Source organism: Thalassophryne amazonica, chromosome 16, assembly GCF_902500255.1.
Source record: "Thalassophryne amazonica chromosome 16, fThaAma1.1, whole genome shotgun sequence".
In the NCBI taxonomy this organism is placed as follows: domain Eukaryota; kingdom Metazoa; phylum Chordata; class Actinopteri; order Batrachoidiformes; family Batrachoididae; genus Thalassophryne; species Thalassophryne amazonica.
The window spans coordinates 3,419,004-3,438,157 of NC_047118.1; the positions used below are offsets into that span (position 1 = coordinate 3,419,004).

General features: G+C 41.9%; 1 protein-coding gene across 2 annotated transcripts in view; it reads left to right on the plus strand.

Annotated features, from left to right (window-relative positions):
- The window catches only part of LOC117528049 (RUN domain-containing protein 3A-like), an 81,967-nt gene that overhangs the window by 59,013 nt on the left and 3,800 nt on the right, over positions 1–19,154 (plus strand). The window contains exons 12-16 of one of the 2 annotated variants that reach the window (XM_034190571.1): positions 14,669–14,764; positions 14,886–14,999; positions 15,301–15,417; positions 18,125–18,341; positions 18,460–18,631. In XM_034190571.1, coding sequence (XP_034046462.1) covers positions 14,669–14,764; positions 14,886–14,999; positions 15,301–15,417; positions 18,125–18,341; positions 18,460–18,631 — 716 coding nt within the window. Of the gene's footprint in view, positions 1–14,668; positions 14,765–14,885; positions 15,000–15,300; positions 15,418–18,124; positions 18,351–18,459; positions 18,632–19,154 lie in introns of both variants that reach the window. The other variant, XM_034190570.1, reaches the window with a different exon arrangement.

Consider the following 19,154-nt stretch of genomic DNA (forward strand, 5'->3'; position numbering starts at 1 on the left):
ACTTCCTGATTTACTCTCACCACATCATCCAGCCTTTTCTCTCGCTTATTTTCTTTATTCATCAGCTCTTCAAAATATTCCCTTCACCTTCTCAGCACACACTCCTCACTTGTCAGCACATTACCATGTGCATCTTTTACCACCCTAACCTGCTGCACATCCTTTCCAGCTCTGTCCCTTTGTCTGACCAATCGTTACAAGTCCTTTTCTCCTTCTTTACTATTCAACTTCTTGTACAGCTCGCAATATGCCTTTTCCTTTGCTTTTGCCACTTCTCTTCTCGCCTTACGCCGCATCTCCTTGTACTCCTGTCTACTTTCTTCATCTCTCCGACTATCCCAAAACTTTTTCGCCAACCTCTTTCTCCTTATGCTTTCCTGGACCTCTTCATTCCACCACCAAGTCTCCTTGTCTTCCTTCCACTGTCCAGATGTCATACCCAGTACTGCCCTAGCTGTCTCCCTCACCACATCTGCAGTACTTTTCCAGTTGTCCAAAATTGCTTCCCCTCCAACTAGTGCTTCTCTCACCTGCTCGCTAAATTTCACACAACAGTCTTCCTCCTTCAGCTTCCACCATCTGATCCTTTGTTGAGCTCTCACTCTCTTCTTCTTCTTTACCTCTAAAGTCATCCTACAAACAACCATCCTATGCTGTCTAGTGACACTCTCTCCTGCTACCACCTTACAGTCTGTGATTTCTTTTAGCTTGCATCTCTTATAAAGAATGTAGTCCACCTGTGTGCACCTTCCTCCACTCTTATATGTTCCCCTGTGCTCCTCCCTTTTCTTAAAGTAGGTATTCACCACAGCCATTTCCATCCTTTTTGCAAAATCAACTACCATCTGTCCTTCCCCATTCTTATCCTTGATACCATATCTACCCATTACTTCCTCATCACCTCTGTTCCCTTCACCAACATGCCCATTGAAGTCTGTTCCTATCACCACTCTTTCATGCTTGGGCACACTCTCCACCACCTCATCTAACACACTCCAGAAATCTTCTTTCTCCTTCATCTCACAACCTACCTGTGGGGCATATGCACTGATGATATTCATCATCACCCCTTAAATTTCCAACTTCACACTCATCATCCTGTCAGACACTCACTTAACCTCCAACACACTTTTAACATACTCTTCCTTTAAAATGACCCCAACACCATTTCTCTTTCTGTCCTCACCATGGTACAACCACTTGTACCCACCACCGATGCTCCTGCTCTTACTTCCCTTCCACCTGGTCTCGTGTACACACAATATGTCTACCTTTCTCCTCTCCATCATATCAGCCAGCTCTCTCCCTTTACCAGTCATACTACCAACATTCAAAGTTCCTACTCTCATTTCCACCCTTCTAGTTTTCTTCTTCTCCCGCTGTTTGTGGAAACGTTCTCCTCCTCTTCTTTGTCGTCTTCGCCCAGCAGTAGCCCAATTTCCACCGGCACCCTGTTGGGCAACAGCACCGGTGGCGGACGTTGTTAACCCGGGCTGCGACCGATCCGGTATGGAAATTCGATTCTTAGTCTGCATAGTTGGGTTGGCTTGTTTTACGCCGGATGCCCTTCCTGACGCAACCCTCATTTATCCAGGCTTGGGACTGGCACTAGAGCCCGACGGATATATCAGCCAGCCGATATTATCGGCTGATGTAAGCCCTTTTCAAAGTACTCACTATCGGCTGAAATTTTGCCGATAGAACGCTGATGATTTCTCATAAACAGAACAGTTACTGAAATAATGTTTGTGTCGGCAATGTAAAATGTCCTTGCACCGTTTGTCCAGTAGATGGCGCTCAGACTCCATTCAACTGAGAGCTGCTTACATCCCTGCTTAAATGTGTTCATCACCGGCCCCTGTAGTTTGCCGTCACACTGCACTGATCGGCTGACAAAAGCATACAAGTAAGTTTATAAGGATGCTGTTTGTAATAACTTTGCAATTACATTCACCCCACATTTCTCCCATTTTAGTTCAACTCAGTTTGATTTACTCAGTTTATGTAGTAATGTGTCAAATGTGCTTCATTGCGTTGGTCACGCTTTTATTAAGCCCACGTTGTGTAGACCTTATTTCTAGCATGAACAACTTTCGTTTACTGCTAAGAGGTTGAAACATTCAGATTCACTGGTTGTTCGGAAGGGTTCTGGAAATTACTGCGGTTCGCTATTAACCCTCTGGGGCCGACACCGTCATATACGACGGCTGGGACCAAGCTTTACTAAATTGTAAATAACTTTTTAATGATATGAGATAGAAAGTTTTTTTTTTTTTTTTTTTTTGCTGAAAAGTTAACTCCGCCGACTTTCGAGCCACAATCGGCCATCTTGGTACTACTCATAGAAGATGAGTGATGACGTGCACAGTGTGAGTGTCCAATCGGAATTGGTTCTCCCTCACATGGTTTTCCAAAATCCAATCGTAGGGCAGATTTACCTCACGTGATACGGCAAAGATCGTTCTCAGGAGTGATATCTTACTAGTTGGCCTGTTTGAAAAGCCTCCTAACTGCTCCAATTGCATTTTTTGAAATGAAAATTCTTCTGTTATAAAGTTAATCAATATGAGGACAAAGCTTTAGCTTTTAGCTCATACCTTTTTTGTTAAAGGTCCAAAAAAGAACATTTTATTCATTTAAAAAAATATCGGCTGATTTATTAGCTATCGGCAAATCAGCCAATCGGTCGATTATCGGCATTTTTTTTCACCCAAATATTGTTATCCGCCTCAAAAAAATCCATATCGGTCGGGCTCTAACCTGCACTCAGAATGTACTGGCTGCACACCCCATGTGGCTGAGTTAGATATATATATATATATATATATCTTGACAATAAATTAAGTAAGATCTAAGTAGTTAAACTCCAAATTGACTTTGATTGTGGAAAAAACAAAACACTAGAAAGCTACAAGTTGAAAACGGCTTTTAAACGGTGACTGCATGGAAGAGTGTTTGTGGTATGAGAAGCAAGATATTTGTTCCGACTCTTTAGGTGGGGGTGCTGGCTGCAGGTGGATGTTGTACTATGTACTAGCTAGTCATAGTCTACTATAACGACTCATCATCTAAACCCTAGTAATCTTGTTTTGTGATCTAATTTTCTTTAGCTTTACTTCACACTACCGGTTCATTTCACAGTCTGAGTGAATACCTGGAAACTGTTCATTCCTTCTTTTTTTTTCCCACCAACTGACCAATCCCAGTTTTAGCAAAAGTCCTTCAACGTGTCCACTTTGCCTCACTAAAAAAATCTTGAGTATTTAGGTCTTGTGCCGTCATTATCAGTTGTTTTGGGTGGCAGTGCCCTTTGCTTGCATCAGTAGGACATCACGTGCAGCGGAATGCCAAGAAATAGGCAAAACCTTCGATGTTCACTTGGACACAGTATCAATGTGTCTGATTAGGAATTAAAATGATTATTTTTTAGATTAGTTTACGTTTGAGCAGAGTTTTGACTAAAATGACACAACAAGCAGCAGATTGCATAATAACATACCACTGTCATTCATAGCTGAGAAAGTTTTCTTTTTTACTGTATCTCCTGACAGACTTCACTTAGGTGTTGTGATATAACCTTTTAAAATACAGGCTTTGCTGCTTGTAAAGGTCACTGTTAAGGCCAAAGGTCACATATTTTCTTCCCAGGATCCCAGGCTGCTATGTGCGTTTGGTTCCGTGTTGATCATTTGTGGCATTTGTAATGAACGGCTAAAAAAAAAGTCTTGGCCTGTGTCCAGTGGGATGGTGAGAATTCTCAATGCTAATATTTATTTCCGGTTTTCATGTTATCAGAATTACAGTAAGATTTCTCGTTTCCTCAGACGCGCCTGAGCTGGAAACATTAGCCCCGGCAGTCCAAATGACCTGCTGTGGATCCATCTTTTTATAGGTCTGGGTCCTGTGGTGTCCCCGTTCATGTTTGGTGGAGGGTGTTGGTGTTGCTGACTGTTGTAACTCTACACCAAAGACGCGGTGTAACTGACCCACGCTGCCTCAGACGTATTTAGCCAGGCATTTGATTATAAGTCCGCTGGACATATCAGTACATGGCGTCTTCCTGCGGGGTGTTATGGCGCCATGTGAGTTAACACTGAGAGTCATATGCACACAACTGGCTTTATTTTGCCCACTGAGGACTGCCGTGCCGAGTTATCCCGCTGGTTTGTCAATGGCGTGGACGGTGTGAGCGGATCAGGCTGTGTGGGAGACACAAAGAGTTGAGGGAGAGAAAGCGAGTGGATCTGACATTGCGGGTCAGCTGATATGATGATGAACTGCCAGCCGCCTGCTTCCAGCCAACAGCCTGCAACCACCAATCCAGCTGGGCGAAAGTCAAGAGTCCATGTCAAGAAATCGGTATGGACGTCCTGCGGCGTGCTCTGAGTAAAATTAGGACATGAAGGACAGTGTCGTTGGTTGTTTTTGTCCTTACAGTCGGAGTGCGTGCAGTGTGTGCACCGGTGCGTTTGGCGTCACGCCGTATTTATAGTTTTCACACACTGTGGTTTGGATGTTTTCTGCAGACGGGCCTGTTTTGCAGTTCCGAGTGGTTTTTCTCGTAGTCTTGCTTTGTGCAGCTGTTCCAGGGCAGGTGTGCGAGACAGCTGTGGGGTTTCATGCCGCGATGCGTCGTACATGTTGGTTATACTTCATGTGGTTGAGGATAAGCTACATGCTCCCAAAAGTTACTGCCAAAATGTCTTTTTTTTTTTCTTTCTTTCTTTTTTTTTTTTATATATATACATATATAAAACAACTGCCAATATCTTGTTGCTAGGCAGATAAAATGGTGTTTTGTTTCATGTTCTTTTTACATTTTGTCTGTCACATACTGGAATATAATGCTGATTGGTATACTTGACAAGAAATCCACTTATGGGTTATATTTTTGACACACATTTAATTAAAACTCGTCTGCATAAGGGAATAGTGTCAAACTCAAAATACCCAGAAGGTACTGGATCGGTTCTGTCCTGCCAAATGGACCAATAGAATGAAATTTTTATTTTTTTGTGACACCAAAATGATTAATAATAATACAATTGAATACCATATTTTCCAGTGTAGAAGTCATGTGTTTTTCTTTATTGTTTTTATTTTTACTAGTTTTGGAGGTCCTGAAATTTGTGCTCCAGTGCAACTTATATATACTGAAAAACTAATTGTTAATAGTAATAATTCTAATTATTATAACACTTTTCCAAGGGGCCAAAGCACCAAACAAAATAAACTCTAATAATAAAACAATAAATGCCAATAATAAAGTATCCAACAATGCACAAAAATCTTGATTTAAAGCGCTGATAATCCTGTGATTTATATTCTGGTGCGATTTATACTCCGGAAAATACGGCAAATTAACTGGGAAAGTCCCAAGCTGACAAAGTATTGGTATCTGGACCAGTTTTGATATTTTATGATGTGTTTTATTTAGAACGTTTGATACATTTTATTTTTTACTTTAAAAGGTTGTAGCTTCCACCTGACATAAAGTGGGGAGCAGCGCAGCACAAGTGTTACTGTGAGTGCACAACCGATGCAGTCAGTATTTTTATGCCCACGTCTTGTCCAGAAAGTTTCAAACTGCACTGAATCTGCTCGTCGGCACACTGGTCTAAAAATGAGGTGTGGATCGGATCGGTCCCATCCCTAGTTTATTTGGCAGCTATTTTGAGTTCTCCTCCAGAGTCCAGATGGAAATGATTCATGTTCATGTCTTCTTAGCTCATCGAAACAGAGAGAAACAAACCCAATTTTACAGACATTTTTTGTTTGAAGAATTGATTTAGAAATATGTGCAAATCCCCGCAACAGTTTTTAAATTACTATTTAACAGTAATAATGAATTTTTTTCTGGATAATCCCAAATCAGGAAGAGTTTGGATTGTACGGAAAATGAAAGGAACAAACAGGAACCCTGGTGTTGTTTTGACTTCCATGTGATTTCAGACACTATTAACGAAAGATATTTCAGGTTTTTCCTGGTCAACTTCATTATCCTGCACGTCGGTCAAGTGGGCTGCAGGATAATGTTTTCACTGGTGTGTGTCTGTCAGAATATTACTTGGATCGTTATCTGGAGCTGAACAGATTTTGAAAGAGTTTGATTGAAGGTCAAAGATCAAGGAAACAATTTTGCAGAAAGAAGCTTTTTATGTCTCAATAGCCAAGAAGCCTCGATTGATCAACCTTGGCAGTACTGATACTTGGATCGATAATTTGGAGCAGTTTCATACAAGTTTAAAGGTCAAGGTCAAACAAAACATGGTCTGTAAAAGACCTGATTTATGACTCAACAGAGAATTGATGGAGAAACATTGTTGGGAATATTACTTGGACATATATCGACGAGTGATTGATCATTCAGACAAACCTCAAGTCAAAGAGAATGTAATGCAAACAGTAAAATAAAATACAAGACATTTTTTGTGTATTTCAACAACCAAGAAGCTCAGATGGATCATTCAATTAGACTGAGAACTATCAGCACACAAACAAACAAGTTGGGAAACAGATTTTTCCCAAAAGCTGTCAAATGACAGCATCAGAACCCAGTGCAGTAATGGACTTAGTGTAATCATAGACTCACTTAGTCACTCATCTTCAGCTGCTTATCCGGGATCAGGTTGTGGGGGCAACAGCTCCAGCAGGGGACCCCAGACTTCCATTTCAATGGCCACATTAACTGCCTCTAACAGGAGGATCCTGAGGCGTTCCCAGGGCAGTGTGGAGATATAATCTCTCCACCTAGTCCTGGGTCTTCCCTGGGGTCGCCTCCCAGATGGACATGCCTGGAAAACCTCCCCAGGGAGGCACCCAGGAGGCATCCTTACCAGATGCCCGAATCACCTTAGCTCGCTCCTTTCAATGCAAAGGAGCAGCGGCTCTACTCCGAGCTCCCCACAGATCGAACTTCTCCCCTTATCTCTAAAGGAGACACCAGCCACCCTCCCAAGGAAGCCCATTTTGGCTGCTAGTACCCGCGAACTAGTTCTTTTGGTCATGATCCAACCCTCATGGCCATAGGTGAGAGTAGGAACCAAGATTGACCAGTAGATCAAGAGCTTCATCTTTTGGCTCAGCATCCTTTTCAACACAACAGTATGGTAGAGCGAATGCAATACTGCCCCTGCAGCGCTGAGTCTCCGCAATCATAGACTTAGTGCAATAATGGACTTAGTACAAGAGCAGATTTAATACAGTAGTGGACTTAGTGCAATAATGGACTTAGTACAAGAGCAGATTTAATACAGTAATGGACTTAGTGCAAGAGCAGATTTAATACAGTAATGGACTTAGTGCAATAATGGACTTAGTGCAAGAGCAGATTTAATACAGTAATGGACTTAGTGCAATAATGGACTTAGTGCAAGAGCAGATTTAATACAGTAATGGACTTAGTGCAAGAGCAGATTTAATACAGTAATGGACTTGGTGCAATAATGGACTTAGTGCAAGAGCAGATTTAATACAATAATGGACTTGGTGCAATAATGGACTTAGTGCAAGAGCAGATTTAATACAGTAATGGACTTGGTGCAATAATGGACTTAGTGCAAGAGCAGATTTAATACAATAATGGACTTGGTGCAATAATGGACTTAGTGCAAGAGCAGATTTAATACAGTAATGGACTTGGTGCAATAATGGACTTAGTGCAAGAGCAGATTTAATACAATAATGGACTTAGTGCAAGAGCAGATTTAATACAATAATGGACTTGGTGCAATAATGGACTTAGTGCAAGAGCAGATTTAATACAGTAATGGACTTGGTGCAATAATGGACTTAGTGCAAGAGCAGATTTAATACAATAATGGACTTAGTGCAAGAGCAGATTTAATACAGTAATGGACTTGGTGCAATAATGGACTTAGTGCAAGAGCAGATTTAATACAATAATGGACTTGGTGCAATAACGGCCCTCACCTCACCTGGACGCACACACATCTAGAAATTGGATTGATGGGGAAAAAAATCTAATCTATGACTATTTTTCCACCAGATAACGTCAACATTTTTCCAGGAAGTTGAGAGTGAACACCAGAAGCATCCACAAGCCTTGACTGCACCCATCCTTTACCAGCCCCAGGGACCAGTGTAGTTCTTTAAAACAAGACGGGGTGCTCGGGCGCCTCCCCACCAGACCTGAGAACAAATACAGACGTGTTTATGCAACATTTCTTATCTGCAAGTGAGCAGACTGATGGAAGGCTGCCTCAACTCACACTGACATAAAGAAGAGTGCATTGAAATATTTACATCACTTCAACATGATCACAATTTTTCTCCATCACATAATATTTTGAAATTTCTCAAATAGAAACATCAGAAAATTGTCTTGTACTAACAATTAAATGATGTAAATCCATCAAACTTTTCAGTATATCCAATGTCGAGATGAGAAGAAGAAAGTGTTTTTGAGCATCGACCAACACCATGAAAAATAAATTATTATAAACACATGCATCTAAAAATCATGAGAATGTAATACAGAAATGTGAAATGTCTGAAACGTTTGGTCATTGATGCACTCAATACTTGGTTGGAGCTCCTTTTGAATAAATTCTTGCATTAATCTCTCGTGGAGACAATCAGCCTGCAGCGCTGCTGAGGTCTTCTGGAAGCCCAGGTTGCTTTGATAGTGGCCTTCATTTTGTCTGTGTTGCTGGGTCTGGTGTTCCACATCTCCTTCTTGTATTGGTCCATTCCAGTGCAGTGATACCATAGTCAGGAAACCAGTGACTCATATTTTTGGCACTGTGAGCAGGTGCCAAGAAGAAAGAAGCTGTTTTGGGGCTAATTTTTCATTGACCTTGAACTTTGAACTTTGATGAAACTGCTCAAAACATCAATGAGCCATCTTGGTTTTTTGGGTGATGAGATGTCCAACAGGTATTTTTCAGAAGATGTTTTCTTTGACAAATTTACTGTAAAATACATAGATCTATATTGTCATTGCAGGTTATACAGCAAAAACAATTTTGGTCCAATCCAGTTTTCAGCCGTAAAATATAAAAATAAATAAAATGAATGTAAAATATGTACAATGGGGGAAATAAGTATTTCATCCACTCCCAAATTTGCAGGTTTTCCCCACCTACAAATATTGTAGAGGTCTGTAATTTTTATCGTAGGTACATTTCAACTGTGAGAGACAGAATTAAAAAAAAAAATCCAGAAAATCACATTGTATGATGTTTAAATAATTAATTTTCATTTTATTGCATGAAATAAGTATTTGATCACCTACCAACCAGCAAGAATTCTGGCTCTCACAGACCTGTTAATTTTTCTTTAAGAAGCCCTCTTATTCTGCACTCTTTACCTGTATTAATTGCACCTGTTTGAACTTGTATAAAAGACACCTGTTCACACACACAATCAATCACACTCCAACCTGTTCACCATAGCCAAGACCAAAGAGCTGTCTAAGGATACCAGGGACAACACTGTAGACCTGCACAAGGCTGGGATGGACTACAGGACAACAGGCAAGCAGTTTGGTAGAAGACAACAACTGTTATGATTATTTATTAGAAAGTGGAAGAAACACAAGATGACTGTCAAGCTCCCTCGGTCTGGGATTCCATGCAAGATCTCACTTTGTGGGGTAAGGATGATTCTGAGAAAGCTCAGAACTACACAGGAGGACCTGGTCAATGACCTGAAGAGAGCTGGGACCACAGTCAGAAAGATTACATTAGTAACACATGATGCTGTCATGGTTTAAAATCCTGCAGGGCAGTAAGGTCCCCCTGCTCAAGCCAGCACATGTCCAGGCCCGTTTGAAGTTCACCAGTGATCATCTGGATGATCCAGAGGAGGCATGGGAGAAGGTCATGTGATCAGATGAGACCAGAATAGAGCTTTTTGGAATCAACTCCACTTACCATGTTTAGAGGATGAGAACAACCCCAAGAAAACCATCCTAACCATGAAGCATGGGGGGTGGAAACATCATACTCTGGGGGTGCTCTTCTGCAAAGGGGACAGAACGACTGCACCGTATTGAAGGGAGGATGGATGGGGTCATGTATTGCAAGATTTTCCAAATCCAATCCACTTTATTTATATAGCACATTTAAACAACAGAACAGTTTCCAAAGTGCTGCACAGAAAAATAATTATACAAACTATACAAGACAATAAACCAACTTTATTCTTGAACAGAAATTCCAGAAATATTATTGTTGTTCAGAAAATTTATATCTCCACATCAAAAAGTTGCTCCCAAAAGACCTGCACCTTTTTCCAAAGAAGTTTCACAATAATCCTCTCCCTCTTACGAAAAGTGACACGCCCTCATGAAGTATCTCTTAACTGTGTCAGTTCCAACAAAGAGCCGCTCCTTTTTTATAGGAATTTGGCACTGAATTTGTCCATCTGCATACAGGAGAACTTGGTCTGAGTTGACACCTGGTGCCATCAGATCAAAGGTCAGTCATGAGTTGCACTGTGAATTTGAACATGACAAACTTTCCATTTGAATCTGGTGAACATTGTAGTCATCCAGCTGGAAAGAGGGATTTCTGACCATCACCCTGGGAAATTTGATGCTTCCAAAGTTTTTGTGATCCTGAAGTCCTCAAATTGAAAATTAGGGATGTTCCCATTGTAGCAAATTGTTCGGTGTTGTTTAGTTTAGGGATGCACGATCCACAATTTTTCACTTTCGATCTGATCCCAGTCAGAAATTTCAGTTAAATATATCATGTAGTAGTGATGGGACCGATCCGATCCTGGATCAGTATCGGGTTCAAATACAGAGAATTATCACTTTACCAAGGCTTTGCTAGGCCGGTAGCATAGATTTACGTCGACGCTACCTGGCTATACCCACCTGCTGTGCGTAAACAAATGACGTCATAGCGCACACAGCCCAAGAACTGTTCGCAGAGGGGGAAAAACAACTAAAAAGGCGAGAAGTGTGTGTTGGTCCCAATATGGATATTCCGGATGACTTTCTCATTGATAGTATGACAATGAACAGCAGCCAGCGTGCCAGCCGACATGACAAAAGTTAAGTGAGCCAACTTTTTATGTACGCGTTACGTGTTGTGTATCTCAGTAAAAAGTGATAATAATGCAAATAACATGCTTTTGGAGGGCAGTATGCATTTTCTGAGTCCCTCCGTCCATGCCGTCGCCCGCAATATCTGTCATTTTGGGTACCCGGGCATAGACGCCGGACCTCTGAAAATGCATACCGTCCTCCAAAAGCATGTTATTATATTAATACCAATCCGCGACATTTTCCGATACCGGAGAAGAGCCACTGTAAAGCCTCTCAACTGCTGCTGTTTGCTCTCTGCTTGTTTACTGCCAAGCAGGAGGAGGGGAGGGGAAAGTTTTTGAAGCCGGGCTGTTTGTAGCTCGACAACCGGCCCGGCTACGAATTGGGCCTTATACCTGCCTCCATGTTGGAGTGGGAAGTCCCACTCCTAAACGACCAATAGGAGAGCAGCGCTCGCACCACATCATAAGTGAGGCTGATGTCAGCGTCTCTGCAGCCAACCAATCACATGCGAGGAGAGAGAGGCCAGTATTTGGACCAATTCAGGGCCGGTTGTTGGGCTTGACTGTTTGAGAGAGCTCTCTTCCACAGTGTTCTAGCTGCGGGGAGTGGCAAATTTCTGCTCGACTCGCGGGTTCAAATTGTCTGTTTGTCGAGCAAGGATTTTCCGAAAAATTAACTGAATTGTTGCTGAAAATGTGTGCTTAAAAAGTTAGCCTCTTCACTGTCCCGAGGCTGTAAAACACCGGCTCAGCATGCAGCCACGTAGTAGCTGAACAGAGATTCTGCTCACTGAGAGAGAGAGAGAGAGAGAATCAGCAGATAAACAAGTTCATGTATCTACAAGTTCATGTATCTGGATCGGAAGTGAAAAATTGTGGATCGGTAATGTGCAATAATTATTTAAACAAAATTAGGCAGGTGCATAAATTTGGGCACCCATGTCATTTTATTGATTTGAATACATTTAGCACTAATTATTTGAACACAGAATTGGTTTGGTAAGCTCATTGACCCTTGACCTTCTTACACAGGTCAATCCAATCATGAGAAAGGTTAGTTAAGGTGGCCATTTACAAATGTTTCTCCTCTTTACATCTCTTCTAATGAGTGGCAACATGGGAGCCTCTAAACAACTCTCAAATGACCTGAAAACAAAGATTGTTCAACATCATGGTTTAGGGGAAGGATACAAAAAGCTATCTCAGAGATTTCAGCTGTCAGTTTCCACTGTGAGGAACATAGTGAGGAAATGGAAGACCACAGGCACAGGACTAGTTAAGGCCCAAAGTCGCAGGCCACGAAAAATCTCAGATAAGCTGAAGTGAAGGATGGTGAGAACAGTCATAGTCAACCCACAGACCTGCTCCAAAGACCTACAACATGATCTTGCTGCAGATAGTGTCTCTGTGCATCGTTCAACTATACAGCGCAATTTGCACAAAGAGATGCTGTAATGCAGAGGAAGCCTTTTCTGCGTACACACCACAAACAGTCACTTGAGGTATGCTAAAGCACATTTGGACAAGCGAGCTTAATTTTGGAACTAGAGACATTCGTCACGAAATGCCCTGCGCACAGTACTATTATCCATGTAAAGTGCAGTAATATGTACATGTGTGGGGTAGGGATTTGGTTGAACCCTCATGTGTTTGATGTAAACTGCCGGGATACACAGTGGAAAAATTGGAGATCGGCATTATATTTATTTAGAGGATGTGGCCAACAGTGACCATAAAAAGTCAGTAGCCTTTGAACAAATTCAACGATTGGTAATTTTTTAAAAGTAGGTCAAGGTCACTGGCCTTCGCACCCATGCAAAGTACTCCTCCAAGGCATGTACCCACCAAATATGAAGATGTTGCAAGCAATAGGTGCCGAGGTACATTGCGGCGAACAAATTTCAGGTGAAGGATTTGACAGTTGTGACCATTAGTGACCTTGAAAAGTAGGTCAAGGCCACTGACCTTCGAACCGATGCGAAGTACTCCTCCAAGGCATGTACCCATCAAATATGAAGTTTCTGTGAGCAGTGGGTGCTGAGCTACATTGTGGCATAAGATTTGGCAGTTGTGACCTTGGAAAGTAGGTCAAGGTCACCGGCCTTAAAACCCATGCGAAGTACTCCTCCAAAGCATGTACCCACCAAAATATGAAGTTTCTGTGAGCAATAGGTGTGAAGCTACGAAGGATTTGACAGTTGTGATCACTGGTGACCTTGAAAAGTAGGTCAAGGTCACCGGCCTTCGAATCCATGCGAAGTACTCCTCCAAGGCATGTACCCACCAAATATGAAGTTTTTGCGAGCAGTAGGTGTCGAGCTACATTGCGGCGATTGAATTGCGGCCGGACGGACAACCCGGATGCTATATGCCCCGCCTCAGGGCGCATAATATGGTGCTGTGGACTGATTAAACTAAAATTGAGTTATTTGGACATAGCAAGGGGCGGTATGCATGGCTGAAAAAGAACACAGCATTCCAAGAAAAACACTTGCTACCTACAGTAAAATTTGGAGGTGGTTCCATCATGCTGTGAGGCTGTGTGGCCAGTGCAGGTACTGGGAATCTTGTTAAAGTTGAAGGTCACATGGATTCCAGTCAACATCAGCAGATTCTTGAGAACAATGTTCATGAATCAGTGACAAAGCTGAAGTTGCGCCGGGGCTGGATCTTTCAACAAGACATCGACCTGAAACATTGCTCAAAATCTACTAAGGCATTCATGCAGAGGAACAAGTACAATGTTCTGGAATGGCCATCTCAGTCCCCAGACCTGAATATTATTGAAAATCTGTGGTGTGATTTTAAGTGGGCTGTCCATGCTCGGAAACCAACAAACCTGAGATGTTTTGTAAAGAAGAATGGTCCAAAATACCTTCAACCAGAATCCAGACTCTCATTGGAAGCTATAGGAAGCATTTAGAGGCTGTTATTTCTGCAAAAGGAGGATCTACTAAATATTGATGTATTTTTTTTTTTTTTTCTGTTGGGGTGCCCAAATTTATGCGCCTGCCTAATTTTGTTTAAAGAATTATTGCACACTTTCTGTAAATCCTTTAACTTCATTTCACTTCTCAGATATCAGCGTGTTTGTCTGCTATATGATATATTTAACTGAAATTTCTGATCCAAACAACCAATGATTTATAAAGGAAAATCATGGAAATCATCAGGGGGGCCCAAACGTTTGCATACAACTGTAAATGTCAAATGCAACACTTTTCACCCAATCACATAGCTCCATTGATCCACCCAGCAGGACTGGACCTGCCCACCTGTGGGCGAGTCCAGGTCACGTATGTTTTCATGCACAAGAACAGAGTTACCATGTAGATTATTTAATGACGCATGCTTTTGGCAGGAACTTCTACTTCAGGGCTTTATCCTGCCCATGGGCCACATGTTTGAGACCCCTCATACTGCTACACCTAGACTTTGTTACCATGTCATATATTCCTAACAAATACAATTTGCTTGTGTAAAATATGTGTATTTATTAGAAAATGCTCTTAAAATTTAGATTGTGGTCTAAAATATTTGTTTTTTTGTTCTGAATAATTTACATGTTTGTGTAAAATTTTAAAAGGAAAAAGAAGAGATGTTAACTTTTCTCCTAACATTCATATGGCTTTAATTTTTCTTAAAGACGCCAAGTTCCTGGGCAGAGGAGACACGAGGACGGAGGAGTACGAGTGGACATAAACGCTCGGCATCGTGGGGCAGTGCTGAGCACCTAAGGGAGGCAAGTTGATTCAATTTGGCTTTCATCAAACATTAATGCTCTCTGTGGGAGAAGTGAGCGACCAGGTTTTTATTTATTTATTTATTTTAACTTCTTATTTTTCTCTCCACTCTGCCCTCAGGTGGCCAAACTGAGGCACCAGTTGCAGAAGCGCTCCCGTCACGTCCCTCCCTCAGCAGGATACGACCTCCCCCATAACCCCCCGCCTGCGGGTCACGCAGCCGGCATCACTCAGGTAGCTCCGGGCTTCTTTGAACTTACCAGAATTCCTGTTTTACTGGCACAATGTCTCATAAGGACAACATGATGCCAACATATAATGTCCACATGTAACTGATGTGGAAAGTGGCTGCAAGTGCATAAAAAAGGAAGGAAAGAAGCGTGTGCCACCTTCTAAAACAACAGTTGAGGGGTGTGTTTTTTTTGTTTTGTTTTTTTTTTGTCTTCAGTCTTTAATTTTTGTGCAGTTTGTGGGAAAACTTTCAACTCTGTTACAAAAACTGAAACAAAAAACTTTTTTTTTTGCCCACCTGCAGACAATACCCTTGATCCCGCTGAACAGACTCGCCCCGCGTCTACGACGCAGCGTTGAAGGCCTAAACCTGGAGTTGGAAGAGGTGTTTGTGTCAGAGAAACCTGACGACCTGCATGAGGTGAGGTCCTGATAGTTTCACCCAGTGATGCCAACGTAAATGCCAGCTTCAAGAATGGTGTGGATTGGTGGTATTTTCTTGTGTTTTTACAGCTACTTTGTTATACCTTGGACTAGCATCAAAAAGCTGTTAATACTCATTCAAAAATTAAATCATTATCATACTGAGATCAAATGGATTCATTCTTGTGTATTTGTATTTAAGGAATATATTAGTTCTGCTCATCTGTTCCATGTGTGGCAGACATAGACTACCACACTTTTTTTCTGACGAGAGGGTTTGAAATTCTAGTGGGACGATTCTAACCATAAGATCATATTAGCTTCAAGAGACAGAGGCAAAGCGATGAGCTGCTATTCGTTTTCAGTCAGTCCGGACACTTTTCAGGTTCATTTTACAGAAATGCTAAGCGATGTGACTCGCCAGTCAGAGCAAATAGGCAGCGTTATGTCAAACAAAATAATCCAAAATGGCAGTTATGCTCCCAAACAACTGTATTTTTGTATAAACCTAAAACATTTGGCATTATTTTCTTATTTTGTAAAAGTTAGTTAGAAATATATGCTTCTAAATCTAAAAACGCTGTTTCTGTAACAACATAATACCTCTGACAGCATTTATAAAGCATCTTAGGAAGATGTTGACATCTATTAGTGATAGAGGAACATCACTGTGAAAGACGTTGGACTGACACAAAACAAGCAAACTTTGGTTCAGAGCGGTCAAGCACAGAGGAAACTCACAGTGACTGTGTCGGGTTTTTCCATCGTTTATAATCTATCATTAAACACTGTGAACATTAACACTAGTAACCACGAGTTGGCCACACCCTGGGAACGGTTGTCAAGCAACAAACGGTAACTGCTTTTTGCGCTCATAGGGTAAATGTTGCCATCCTGGCAGTGTGTGACATTCCCCAAATTCTGGCCAACATGTATATGGGTAAAAAAAAAAAAATGGAACGTGGGCAAGACAGATATGACCTGGGCTGGATGACTAAAGCCTGAACACACCACCAGTTCCGGAATTCCTAACAAGCTAAAGGCAACAGGCTAATTTTGGTTTGAGTATTTTTTTATTAATGCATATTTTTGCAAACTTGGCAGTTGTTTTCATAACCACTGGCTTGAATGTGGATGTTAAAATTGGAACTGCCATATTGAGTGCCTGAGTAACCGTGGAGATGACCTCGTCGACCTCTCTATACCTGTGATCACTGCTAACTGGGCTAATATTCATACTGAAATTTCACTCTACTAAAATAATGGCACACTGACTTCCAGATGGTCCTTTTCTACAAGTAACCATACAGCAAGCATTATCTTTATTTGTAATGAGATGGTCAAAAAGGACAAACACATTTGAGTCCACAGGAGCTAGCATGCAATGCTAGCAGGGCATTGATCCGGCACATGGTTGTAACTCAGTGACCACACCCTTAATTATTCATAACTTTATGCCTTAAATATCTTAAAATATTGACTTGTCAAAAAATTCACCCCATGTACATTTGTCTTGAACAGGGAAACTAGTTGTAGAGACACCCCCCCCCCCCCCCCTTTTGTGCTAGCTGTAAACATGTGTGCCTCCTGTAAAGTTGGGTATTTCAATACGGGCTCCTAAGGGGATTGACTCTCTTTTAGAGCCAGCTTCATGTGGCCATTTAAGGAACTGCACAATTTCGCACTTACATTGGCTTCATTTTTCAGCACCAGAAGTTGCTGCCTACTAATGTACCTCATGTGGTGTCCCATTTTTCTCTTGGAGGAGAGAGAAAATAGCCGACTTCTTAGCGGAACTTGGAGAAGATGCACCTCTGGTTTGGAAATGTTCTAAATCCCTACATGAAAGGTTTATTTTCCATCTGGTATTCTTGAATCTGTATTGCAACCAGGCACAGAGCAATAATATTGCTCTTGGCAAATTTCTATTGTACGTGCATTAATGGTAAATGTCCACCAGGTGGAGATATTGCTGCATTTCAAGAACCTTGAGTACAGACTGCTGTGGGGTGTGTCACAGACCGGCTTATAGCCCACGACAAAAAAGAGGGGAGGCAAGGTTTAGGCCAATCAAAAGGATTTTATTGTCAATAATAATTAACTTTAAACAAAAAATAAAGACAATGAAGTGTGATGTTTCAATATGTAAGATGCAAAGCATGGGTTAGCGAGCATGTATGTATAAATATGACTGAGTGTAAAACCAAACCAACAGGAACTAAACAAAAAGGTGGTACCTGTAGGAGCCAGCAGAGAGAGAGAGAATAATGCTGGAGTCCTGCTTTAATAATGAGCCCCAGGTGACTTCAGTTAGACATAACCCGCCCCTGCAGGGCAGAGGAGAGGCCATGACAGGTAGGACATAACAACCAACCTGTTGCTTATAGCTGTAGATGCTCCATAATACTGTCATCATACACAGTTGTTTTTTGGGGGGTGGGGCAATCTTTCATATGTGCAGGGGATAGAACTACTTGAATGTCCTCCTGTGACCATTCTCTGGGCTGTAGTGACGTTAAGCAGGGCAGAAGTGCAGCTGAAGGACAGGTTGACCCACGTGGACAATAACACCCTAACTTGGATTTGAACCCAATGGAACAGAACAGTTCCAACTCTTCAGCTACTGGGACCTTCTTCAACACTCCACTTCATCTCTATTCCATCTTCCTTTGATCCCTTCACTGGTTCTGTCCTGACTCTTTCAGATTCTGGACATCCCAGACGGCCACAGAGCTCCAGTCCCCGCACAGAGATGCAGCAGCGGCTCTCTGAGTGAGCCCTCGCCGGGACCGCTGGACCCTTCCCTCCTGTCTCCTTCTCCGTCCCCTTGTCCTCTCGATCCATTACTCATGTCACCTTCACATTCCCCTTGTCCCTTGAACCCATCGGTTTTGTCTCCAGGACAGTCTCCCTGTCCCATGGGTGAGCCAGGTTAGACGACGATAGATTTATTATTATTATTTTTTTAATGCAGTTGATTCTCAGTTGTTGTGCCTTTTGTTTAAACTTGTTAAACTGTTCTTTGTGTCTGTCTGTGCAGAGGTGGACTGTGATACTGTGTGCTCATCGCCATCAATGTCTCTTCCATTGTTTGCACTGGACGCTCCTCCGCTGCAGCCCTGCGCCTCCTCCCCTCGTCCCAACAAAACGTACTCCTTCCAACGGGAGCCGCCGGAAGGTTGTGAGCGTGTTCGTGTGTGCGAGGAGGCAACGTAAGTTATGGGTTTTGGTCCACAACATTACTTTTACAAACAAGGGTCAAAATTACCTGCTGGAGGGCATCAGGGCAAAACCCAACGTAAACCACCGTCATGCACCTGCCCTTAAATTCTGAGTTTGGTTTCTTATTCAAAATTGTTGAGATTAAATGCAAAGTAAAAACTGCACAAAACTTTAAAAACAAGAGGAGGGTACGTGTTGTTTATGTACGTGTTATTTATAAAGCAAGAAGTGTCTGTGTGAGTGTGACTTTGTGGCTCGCATATCTCAGTTTGTGAGATCAGCCTCAGCTTTTTCATATGGCTTGCACATGGCACAGTGATGTGCATCCTTTGTTATGAAAATTTTGGGAATTAATTTTCAGAACCTTTTATTTTGATTAACATTGTAACATTTGTCCTTCTAAGATGGCGTGGCTCCCTGACGTTACTGGTAGAAAAGTTAAACAACATCAGATAGTTCATGCTGCTTGTAAGTTGGTTCCACTCCTCCAGCCAATGCAAAGGAGTCGGTATC